The sequence below is a fragment of the Physella acuta genome, unplaced genomic scaffold (genome assembly GCF_028476545.2).
Source record: "Physella acuta isolate Inbredline_101_S28 unplaced genomic scaffold, ASM2847654v3 ptg000931l, whole genome shotgun sequence".
Lineage (NCBI taxonomy): Eukaryota > Metazoa > Mollusca > Gastropoda > Physidae > Physella > Physella acuta.
In genome coordinates this window covers 272,909-285,463 of record NW_026732448.1, presented here as the reverse complement: position 1 = coordinate 285,463, position 12,555 = coordinate 272,909, and the positions used below count along the sequence as shown (strand labels likewise).

Sequence of the window (12,555 nt, the reverse complement as noted above, 5' to 3'; positions counted from 1 at the left end):
ATTTGATTGTATACTTAAGTATATAAATTGTATTAGAGTGTTTATTAAGTAGATACATTGCATAGGATTGTATACATTAAATGGACAGATTCCCTTGTCGAATAGTGTCAGATTATCTTTTAAAATTGAAACTTTATTTTATTTTCGCATGGATGCTGATTAAAAGTAAAATATATTTTCGCTAAATAGAAATGAAATTTAATATGTATATATAGCATTCTGGAAAAATCATGTTGCGTGTACCCAGTCATCAGAAAAGCGGATAATGTTGTATAGCATATGGTCAATAATAACAATTCAATTTTCTAATTAAACTTTAATTTAAAGGTGTGATAATTTACCGTAACGAGAATGGCATAAGAAAGATAACTCATTAAAATATTATGCTATAATTTTTTTACAGAGTTATCGGACCTTGTTGAACATTTTATAGACCAACATCGTGTGATAAATAATTAATTGAGAACGTTATTTCCAAAAGTTTTTCTTTTCTCGGTTTATTGTGTTTGATTAATTATCGCATATGTTTAGCAAAAGCTTAACACAATTATTTAAATAGTGAATTAAATTATAAACTAAGTAGTTCATTTATCAAGCAAGAAAAGTAGTCGATGATTTTGTAGAAGCGAATGTTCAATAATATCTATAATGTTTACAAGATCTAAGCATATGTTAAAACAACTTACCAAAATAACGAAAATGGATGAAGAAACAAAACTCCACAAAGCATTATACCACGTTATGTCACAGAGTTATCGGTCCTTAACCAACTTAAAACAGGCCACGATCGTGTCATAAATAGATTACATTGTTTGTTTTCTGATAAGGTTTTGGCTCTCCATTTATGATGTTTGTTTAGGCATCACATGTAGTTATGTGTAGAAGAGGTTTAAAACTTCAAATAGGGAAATGTTATTAAAATCTACACTATGCTTCATGTGTTGAGCTTGCTGTCGTAGAGTATGTTCTACATCCGGGGATGTAAAACAATTCATCCATCTAGTGATGTTGATATTTACATGAACATAATTTATTATGTATGGCCATTATGGTAATTGGTAGTTATGATTAATAATTTAATTTTTTTATTCTTCCTCATAACTAACTGTCCACAAACCCACTAGTACACAGAACACGAATGTTAAAAACACTCTGATGAATGTTGGTATTTATTTTTTATTTGATCAACTCAAACCGTTCAAAAAGCATCTTGAATGATACGTTACAAAAGAATGACACGTCTAGCTTTAGAAAATGTAAGCTAAAAAGGATAGGATGAAAACTGTAGACTGAGCCACGGTCAAGGCCATGTCATTGGAACTTGACCTCTTAGTCTCAAGGTTCAGAAGTCGGGAGGCTCTATCTAGGCTCCCGTTGTTAGGCGACGGATTTATCTTTAATATGTGGCAGATTAATGGATATATATCCACAGATTGTATCGGCTCCACTGTTTGATTAGATCTGAATGCTGGCCCCTTAGCGATGAATATTGGTTTCATGTGAGGTAACTCATTGTCATAGCCGTGTCCGCCATTGTAGACTTCACTTTGACGTTTTGTTGCATTCTGGGGGAGGTAAACATTAGCAAGGCTGTAACCATAGCAACAGAAACGTTTTACCTACTAGGCAGGGGTCTCCAAACTTTTCAGTCCGAGGGCCACATTAACTATCAATTTTCAGTTCGGGGGCCAGATAGTTCCAAACATGTCTTTGATTTTTCTGGGCAAAGTTCCTCAGCCATCACCAACAAACGTTTTTTCCGTGAACAAAAAGATCTCCGCGGGCCGGATGAGAGGACCTCGCGGGCCGCATACGGCCCGCGGGCCGTAGTTTGGAGACCCCTATACTGAAGTGATAATCATTCTAGCGTAGATTATTGTAATCAATGATAGTGCATCAGTAACACACACAAATTGTAATTATAGACTCGCCACCACCCAGTATATAAGCTTAGTAAAGTTCCATTTCGAACCTGACGGTCCATGGGGCAAGTGAAGTAGAGTTCACCTGTTTCTGTGACCTCGGCATATGAAGGGATAGTATGGTCAGCACTACGCCCAGCCGCCTTCACTTTCCCTAACATCAGCTAGGTACACATCAGAGCTGAGTGGACTCAAGGACGTTCTACTTATAAACTTAGAGGACTATATTATTTGCTTAGAACAGCTCTTAGCATGCAGAATATGTATAAGAAGCGCTAAGAATTATAAATTATGGGGATCAAATATTGATTTTAAAAATTAACTTGTAACATCTACATTAGAAACATTTATAAGACTTACAGCAGAGATAGTCCACCCCTCATCAGCGTAAGCAAACACCGGCATGACCCTCCTGTTGTGTTTCAGGTGGAAGCGGTCAGGTATGTTCTCCTTCAACATCACCCGCATGTGCGGGACGCCACTGAGGGCCGCCACAAGTTGAGAGTTTTTGCCAGGTTTGGGGAGGATGTGAGACGATGCGCCTTCGTCTACCACAAACTGCAGCAGTGAGTCATTCAGATAGTGGCTTAAATCAATGATCTGGGTGGGAAAATACTTTGTTAGAATGTTTGAAAAATTCATCATAGATTAACGAAACTTGTATTTCTTTACAATAAATAATATATCTTTAAAAGCTTGTTTGTATCCAACACTCTAGTCATTCGTGTATCCGTGTATTAAGGAGAATACGAAAAAGTGAGATTTAAATATTGATTGCATTTAGAATTTAGGAATAAATTTCGACCCCATCGGCAATTTTACAAATTGTGTCGTAGAAACTATTCGAATTTTGAAAGAATCATAAATTCCTTATCACTGTCACTCCGATCAATGGGCGAATTTTGTAATCAAACGTGCTTATTAACCTAACTAATTAAACTGGCTATTTTTGTTGTATAAACATAAGAAAAATACCCGGTTTTTTAAATCCACTGCCGTCATGCCGTGGTCGCTTGTTATAATCACATTCACTTTGTCCTGAGGATTTTAAATAAAGCATCAGAAAACTTTATAACTTTGTCCTGAGGATTTTAAATAAAGCAACAGAAAATGTTATAACTTTGTCCTGGGGATTTTAAACATAAAGCATCAGAAAACTTTATAACTTTGTCCGGAGGATTTTAAATAAAGCAACAGAAAATGTTATAACTTTGTCCTGGTGATTTTAAACATAAAGCATCAGAAAACTTTCTAACTTTGTCCTGGGGATTTTAAACACAAAGCAACAGAAAACTTTACAACTTTGTCCACATAGGTTAAATTTTTGTTACCAGAGTTTCTTTCAGCCCCCCCCCCTCCTGAATTTAATACAATTTATATAGAAAATAGAAAATATATAATTTTACTAAAGTCCGCCCTCCCTCCCCCCCCACGGAAAATTTAGCCCCCCCCCCCCCGGAGAATATGTCTGAAAGAAACACTGGTTGTCACTCCACTGAGTACAGTACAAATAGTAGCACTATAGTATAAGGTCACGTTAACCTTTGGTAACAGGTGGCGCCACTTAGATCTCTCTGTGTTATCTTTGACAAGTTGTGGACATGTTGATTCCCTGCGACATCCAGGCTAACAAGAACACCAAGGTAAATATATGCTAAAACTAGATGACGTCTGAAGTGGACGACATCACGGACTGAATTGGTAAAAATCAGTAGGAGGTAGTGAATGACGGCTGTTGGATAGTAACCCCTCGCTCCCCCGAATATAACCCCCGTCCTACATAAACCCCCTGACCAATCCCCAACCCCCCCCCCCCCCTCTTCGTGACACAAAAAAACAACTTTAAATATAAGTTTACACAACAAATACTAACCAATACTGTGTGCAGGCTAGGTTTAAAACTGCATCAATGCTTTATGAATTAAAATATTTGCCAGTATTCTATGTACATTGGCGTAGTAAGAGATGGGGGGTGGGGAAGGCAGCTGTTCCGTGATGCCAAAACTAGTAGAAAACAAATTACGTAAAGCCCGAATTGTATTGAAAATCTGTAGCTTTGCATTAGATAAGTTGTTCTCGTGTAATTACATTAATTTACAATAATCGTTAGTGTTGTACAGCTCACTGTTGATATGCTATAAACTGATCGAGCGTGCTGGTATTGTAGGACTACTATTGTGTACAATTTGGAGGTGGAGGGGGGAGTCTTGAAGTGGCTGACTGCTATTTATTACAATTTAGAGGTGTGCTGGGAGGGGGGATCTACTAATTTGTGCAATATTGAGGTAGGGGGCTCTTGGAGTGTGTGACTTGCTACGTGTGACAGGTTTAAAAATACATGACAAACTACAAGCAACGATATTGATATAACACGGCCGGACTCTGCTTTCTAAGATTGTATACAACCCAGTGTATTACAGATCACAGGCCCAACACCCGAGAGATGTTCCAGTATGGGGGCGACATTAAATGTAAGGTCTTGAAGAGAGAACAACAAAACATAGCCGCTACCTCTAACCCAGTGTCGTTCAACTTCTGGACTATCAAACCAACAATGGCGTCCATTCTTTGTATGACTGGCACCATTGCCGGACTCTCCGGCCCGTGTCTGTGTCCACTCTCGTCTGGCTCCGAGAAATAGACCAGGGTCAAGTCGTAATCGTCCCTCGCCATCCACGACACGACAGCCTCCACCCGCTCTTCAAACGGCACCGATGAATTGTACGGCATCCATCTGTCAGCCATTTCTCCGTGGATGGGAGACTCGCTGCCAGGCCAGAAGTAAACCCCTGCAGTAGAAGAAATTGTAGTCAGCATAAATACTAGAGGACATGGGACAATACACCTGCAGTAGAAGATAATATAGTCAACACAAATACTAGATGACATAGGACAAAACACCTACAGTTGAAGAAATTATAGTCAGCACAAATACTAGATGACATAGGACAAAACACCTACAGTTGAAGAAATTATAGTCAGCACAAATACTAGATGACATAGGACAAAACACCTACAGTAGAAGAAATTTTTATTATAGTCAGCACAAATACTAGTTGAAGAAATTATAGTCAGCACAAATACTAGAGGACATGGGATAAAACACCTGCGGTAGAAGAAATTATAGTCAGCACAAATACTAGTTGAAGAACTTATAGTCAGCACAAATACTAGAGGACATGGGATAAAACACCTACAGTAGAAGAAATTATAGTCAGCACAAATACTAGAGGACATGGAACAAAACACCTTCAGTAGAAGAAATTATAGTCAGCACAAATACTAGAGGACATGGGATAAAAAACCTTCAGTAGAAGAAATTATAGTCAACACAAATACTAGAGGACATGGGATAAAAAACCTTCAGTAGAAGAAATTATAGTCAACACAAATATTAGAGAACATGGGATAAAACACCTGCGGTAGAAGAAATTATAGTCAGCACAAATATTAGAGGACATGGGATAAAACACCTGCGGTAGAAGAAATTATAGTCAGCACAAATACTAGTTGAAGAAATTATAGTCAGCACAAATACTAGAGGACATGGGATAAAAAACCTTCAGTAGAAGAAATTATAGTCAGCACAAATACTAGAGGACATTGTACAAAACACCTGCAGTAGAAGAAATTATAGTCAGCACAAATACTAGAGGACATTGTACAAAACACCTGCAGTAGAAGAAATTATAGTCAGCACAAATACTAGAGGACATTGTACAAAACACCTGCAGTAGAAGAAATTATAGTCAGCTTAAATACTAAAGGACATAGGACAAAACACCTGCAGTAGAAGAAATTATAGTCAGCACAAATACTTAACATCCATACAAAGAGGAAAATGTATTAATAACACATTAAGGAAGTAATTGGATTACACACTTTCAGTAGAATTATTTGGACTAAACATCTTGGAGTCAACACCTTCAGTAGAAGACATTGAATTTGGCTGAGAAATAAACTTGTCATATTTGCTGTTTTCGTTAAATTAGAAATGGATACAGGTCACATATTTTCATTTGTTAACACTTAATTATTTTGTTTTTATTCATTTTTTTGCATACGAAGGGTTTGATCTCAAAAGACGCAATCCAGTATGATGGCGAATAGATTGTGAAGGCGGTCTCACTTCTGTGATCGTGTACTACATCGAAGACAGGGAGAAATGTAACGTAGCGTTTTACCTCCCTTGAAGTGATCAAAACCCGATCAATGGATAATTAGATGTGAAAAAATATTAACTGAAACCCAATTATCGAATCTTTAAAAAAATATGAAGAATACTGAAATTAAACCACAATGAAAATTTACTTGAAGACGGAAATGACGATTTCTCACCTGTTTTGAGACCCGCTTTCTTTGCTGTTATCCAGATGGGTTCTCCCCCTTCCCACCAGCGAGACTCCTTGTTTGATTGGCCAAAAAAACTGTTGAACTCGGGGTCATACATTCGGTTGGCAACGATTCCATGAACTTCGGAGTAGAGACCTTAAGGAATACATTCGTCGCCACAGATGTTACATACTGACCAGCCTGGTTTCATGGCTTACAGTTTAAACAGAGCAGATTGTTTATTTGTATGATAAAATCATGTTATAGGTGTTGTTATTTTTAATGTAAGTCAATCAGGATTGCATTAGAATTTAGTATGGGTACATTTATTGCAATGGTTGTCTGCTGGTGATAAGGAAATGTTTTGGTCATTACAATACTGACCTGTGGCCATGGTAAAGTGACAAGGAAATGTGCTGGTCACTACAATACTGACCTGTGGCCATGGTAAAGAAATGTGCTGGTCACTACAATACTGACCTGTGGCTATGGTATAGTGGCAAGGAAATGTGCTGGTCACTACAATACTGACCTGTGGCCATGGTAAAGAAATGTGCTGGTCACTACAATACTGACCTGTGGCCATGGTAAAGAAATGTGCTGGTCACTACAATACTGACCTGTGGCTATGGTATAGTGGCAAAGAAATGTGCTGGTCACTACAATACTGACCTGTGGCCATGGTATAGTGACAAGGAAATGTGCTGGTCACTACAATACTGACCTGTGGCCATGGTAAAGAAATGTGCTGGTCACTACAATACTGACCTGTGGCCATGGTAAAGAAATGTGCTGGTCACTACAATACTGACCTGTGGCCATGGTATAGTGACAAAGAAATGTGCTGGTCATTACAATACTGACCTGTGGCTATGGTATAGTGGTAAAGAAATGTGTTGATCACTACAATACTGACCTGTGGCCATGGTAAAGAAATGTGTTGATCACTACAATACTGACCTGTGGCCATGGTATAGTAGTAAAAGAAATGTGTTGATCACTACAATACTGACCTGTGGCCATGGTAAAGAAGAAATGTGCTGGTCACTACAATACTGACCTGTGGCCATGGTATAGTGACAAGGAAATGTGCTGGTCACTACAATACTGACCTGTGGCCATGGTATAGTGACAAGGAAATGTGCTGGTCACAAAACTGTTGTTCATGAAGGGCATGGTCACACCTTGAGAGACGAGACGGTCAAAGTTTGGCGTCTCTGTTTTCTTGAGGTAGTCGTAGCGAAAACCGTCCATTGAGACAAGAAGGACCTTAGGCCGAGGGCCGGCAGCAAAAATCAATGGCAGTAGAGCCAGTAACACGAGCTGAGAACACATGCCGGCAGAGAGTAATTTATTTAATTAGCTGATTAATATGAACTCTGCAAGAAAGAAGCTACTGCTTTCCTCTCTGCCGCAACCGGACTACGTTTTTTTGTGCATATGGTGACAACAAATATGATATCATGCAGCTACCAGTACCTGCTAGATACCATACAGAGGTGTAAAATGTCTTGGATAGAGGGGTGGTTGAATTGGTGCTTACAGCTGTAGATAAGAGATAACGTTTGGACTGAGTGTATAACTAAGATGGTCTGTACGAAGCAATCTCAAAGTGGATTAAAGAACCAAGAATACTTTAAGTCTGTTAACATTTATGTATACTCTCTAAAGCGTTATTATATAATTAACATATTGTTTCAAAAATAAACATTTAAAATCTTATGATATTTAAATGCAGATAACTTTTGCGCTAAGTTCCAAAACACTGCCGCAAACAGGCGATTTTTTGTTGTTGTTGTAAAATGATGATTAAAAAAAAATATTGAGGTAAACACCAAACTGTTGGAAGAAATACGGGATAAATTTGTATTGGCCAAGAAATATATCCGGACAAATAAGGATGAATTGAACACACCCTTCGCCAACCAAGAATACCGCCGTCTCTAGACAGGAATTAGACTGGCGTACCCAATACTGTATTTACCAAAACAGACATGGGCTGGGGAGGTGTGGTTGGGGTCTTATGATACATTGGGTGTTCACAGCAATGGTGATGATGAATAATTTAATAATGGTCTCTTAATATCAGATATATTTCCCGTGATATCAGAAATGTATACTTAACACATTTTTTTCTCTTTTAATATCATTGTCGAAATACACCATAACTATGTGTTGTTTTTTTTAAAAAGTAGAATTCAATTGTTTTTGTCATTATGAAACTTATAGTTTGAATGATGCTGCACTTCATTAAAAGTTTGTCGTCGTTTAAATCCCCTACTAATTGATACTGGCTTTTGTTACTGGCGCCCCCCCCCCTAAATGTTAATGACTGTTGCCGCCCGTTTTAAATGTTGCCGTCTGATGCCAACTCTCCTAAACGTTGCTGACTGTTGCCGCCCCTTCTAAATGTTGCCGACTTTTGTTGCCGCCCCTCTCACATCCTGCCCACTGTGCCGCTTCTTGAAGCTCCTCCAGCTTTTCAACTACGCCAAGTACAATATATTTAAAAACAGTGCTTCTTCCAGACTTTTTTCTTTGGGGGGGGGGGGGGGCTTAAATTTTCCGGGGGTGGGGGACACTGTTAAAAGTATGTATTTTCTAGTGGGGGGGGGTAACTTTTTGGCAGGACTTATCTGGATAAGAAACGACATTTTACTTACTTTAAAAGCACCTAAAAAAATTAATACTCTATGAATCTGTAAAAAAAAACTTTACTAAATAAAATAAAATATGAAAACTGCACTAGATCTAGATCTACCTAGGGTTTTTCTAATCCGTCTAGCGATCCACTTAATTTAAAACCAGCTTTCTTTGCTGCAACCCAAATGGGTTCACACAGTTTCAATCTGCGGAACTCCAGATTCCATGATTTCCGGAGCAGTCAACAGGTCAGCTGTCACCCAGTGTGTTAAATCATTGTGTCGTAGCCCCCCCCCCCCCACCCCCTCTCCCCAAATAAAAATGTCGACAAAGCCAACAACACATCTTACACGGAGTATGTAGTATCCGCGCTTCAGCATACTTAAGCAGATATGGTACATCAATGTAATCGCTTTGAAAAATGTGTGATGCCTACTGTTGCCACCTCTCCTAAATATTTCCAACTAATGCCACCTTTCCTAAATGTTGCTAACTGATGCCACCCTTCCTAAATGTTGCCAACTAATGCCACCCTTCCTAAATATTGCCAACTAATGCCACCCTTCATAAATGTTGCCAACTAATGCCACCTATCCTAAATGTTGCCAACTGATGCCACCCCTCCTAAATTTTGCCGTCTGTTGCCGCCCCATATAAATTTTGCCGTCTGTTGCCGCCCCATATAAATTTTGCCGTCTGTTGCCGCCCCATATAAATTTTGCCGTCTGTTGCCGCCCCATATAAATTTTGCCGACTGATGCAGCCCCTCCTATGGCTGCCAACTCATGTCGCCCCCCCCCCCCCTCTTTAAAGGTGCCGACAGATTCCCACCTGCCTTAAAACAGGACACTACAGATACCAAGTTATTACCTCTCTTATATTAATTAAACAAACGATCTTAAATTGATAAGTACGTTGTTGTTTAAGAAATGTTTAATAAACACCTGTGTTTATTTCGATTATAAAGATAATGTTGTATCTAATACATTTAAGATACACTTCTATTTACTGATATAGGGATATATATTTAATATAGTCTACGTTATTTAACACTATGTTTTTTATAAAAGCGTATACCAATTGCCCAATAAACAATTGTAAAAAAATATTCTATACAAAATATTTAAAAAGTCTTAAACGAATTATACAATAGAAAAATAAATTTTTAAAAATATATTTAAAATGCCTTAAAATGTACAAAAAAGGTTTTGTATAAAAAATGTACAAATCAGTTCTTAATATTTTCAATGGTATGAATTATTGGAAACTGTAGTTAAAGTCACATTTAATCAATTTATTAATTTCTTGAGCCATGAATAAAAAAATTATTTTTAATCTGGATGTAATAACTAATTTAAAAAGTGTGGCAAATCATGCTATTCTAACATGATTAGTTTAATCGCACTAAGTTAAACAAACAGTGAAATCAATAGGTCAACACGTAGCTACATCTGATGAAACCCGTAGTTGAATAAACAAAAAATAAATATAAAAAGGAAGATGATGTCTCAGCTATAAATTATTGTTTAAATATCTCCACATGTGTGAGATCCACAATAGTGCAACAAAATGTATAGCTAACCACAGCTAAATTGTAAAGCAAAAAGTGGGCTTGTTGCATCGGAATCTTTAATATTATATCAGTTGCCATCCCTCCTAAATGGTGCCGCCTACTGCTGCCGTTCCTAAATGGTACCGATTGTTGCCGCCCCTCCAAAATGTTGCCGTCTGTTGCTACCCCTCCTTAATAACTTTGTTGTTGACGAAATGTTTAATAAACAGCTGCTTTTGTCACGGCTATAAACATAATGTTGTTCTAATATCTTTAAGATACACTTCTATTTACTCATCAAAGTTTATATAATATGGTCTAAGTTATTTGTTTGAAAACATAGAACACTATTTTTTTTATAAAAGCGTAAACAGATTTCACAATATACTATTTTAAAGAAAATTTAAAATTAAATATTCTATACAAAATACATTAAAAGTCGTATATAAAATTATACAATAAAAATATTTATAATGCCTTAAAAATGTACATAACGAAAACTGTTGAATTAAAAACAAGGTAATTAAAAAGTCTGGTGACAATTTTAGCGCAATTTCCTTGTGTTATCTAAAAATAGCTCTGTCGTAGCGTAAATCAAGAGCAGGGTTAGTAAAACCATTGGTTAGTTATTAAAACGTTTTTATTAATTTTTTTCAGTATTTTACATGTTTTATTTACAATAGAGTTACATGACTAAAAACCATTGCGCGCCTACTGAACGTGATGGCGCAGCCATGGAACAAGATGGCGCAGCTATTGAACGTGATGACGCGTGTGGTGTGGTTGGATAAAAATGCCTACTAATTCGGTCCAAATTTTAATTAATTCAAAAAAAATTTTGTGACCAAACGAAAGGATATTTTTGAAAACTTTCTTCGGCAATATTGTTCTAAATTATGGCAGGAATCGATTGGTACATGTTTCAAGTCGCTAAGTGGTCTGGTTGCCGAGATATGGGCCAAAAACTGATTTTTTTCCGAGGTTTTTTGGCTTTTCCGGGAAATCCATGAAAGAAACCCGGAATTTTTATGGCCTATGTTCATCCTCGTAGCTTGCTTAACATAATTGCTTTGGAACTAGTCCTCGATATTGCTTCGTTGAGGAGGAGATACGACTTAAAGCTGCGGACACACATCCATTCATTCATACATACATCCAGAAATGACGAGTTAATAAACGCAATTCTCCAGAATGGAAATTGCGCTAAAAAATGTAAATACTTTCACCAGCTTATTGGATCTCAATATTTTGTTATTGAAATAAGGAACACATTGGCGGCTAAAAAATGTGCAACAAAATGTATAGCTAACCACATCCAAGGTAAAGCACATTGGGGATTTGTTGGATTGGATTAATTACAATTATATTAGTCAAATACTTTCCAATTCTAAAGCCATTTTTGAAAGTTATTAGAAGATGGCTCTTGTATTAGATAAGAAGAAATTTGAAAGAGAATTTCTTGCAAAGTTTCTAATGCCCGACTTAAAGCGTGCATTTTGTCAAGGGATAAGTTTAAACTTCGCCTGGTCCGACATCGAAAGTTGGCATAGAGCCATAAGGTATGGAGGTAGAAACCACAGGCGTCTGTTGTTCAAAAATTCACTTCATGCATAGTCTCAATTCAAAAGTCCACTTAATTAAATGACCTATTTCCATGCATTGTCTCAATTCAAAAGTCCACTTAATTAAATGACCTATTTCCATGCATTGTCTTATTCAAAAGTCCACTTAATTAAATGACTTATTTTCATGCATAGTCTCAATTCAAAAGTCCACTTAATTAAATGACTTATTATCCCTCATAAGTGGTCTTACATTTTCACAAAACACTCTTGAAATGCGTGCATGCGTCTACTAGTCTATTCTATTCTGTTCTATTCTATTCTACTTGATGTCCCTGTGTATTTTCCCTGTCATGATCTACTGTAGTGTATTTGCATTGAATTTCAGTTGGTTTGAAAACTTAGGGGATGAACGTTTCTACCTAACTTACTTTCTGACATCGTCTCTAATAAAACAGATATAATCTAAGTGTTACCCTCAGATTTTGCTACATCCATAGCAGTAAAATCTCTGCTGTTTCTATCATTAAGTATTCGCATACCT

The 12,555-nt window shown here is 37.2% G+C and overlaps 1 protein-coding gene across 1 annotated transcript; it reads right to left on the bottom strand.

Moving 5' to 3' along the window:
* Positions 1–1,165: 1,165 nt before the first annotated feature.
* LOC131953566 (ectonucleotide pyrophosphatase/phosphodiesterase family member 5) lies at positions 1,166–7,733 on the bottom strand. Its single transcript, XM_059316798.1, has 6 exons — positions 7,367–7,733; positions 6,261–6,410; positions 4,434–4,711; positions 2,898–2,960; positions 2,283–2,522; positions 1,166–1,565 (listed from the first exon to the last, which is right to left on the bottom strand). The coding sequence occupies exons 1-6, from the start codon at positions 7,587–7,589 to the stop codon at positions 1,248–1,250; spliced, it is 1,272 nt and encodes a 423-aa protein (XP_059172781.1). The 5' UTR covers positions 7,590–7,733; the 3' UTR covers positions 1,166–1,247.
* Positions 7,734–12,555: the final 4,822 nt, after the last annotated feature.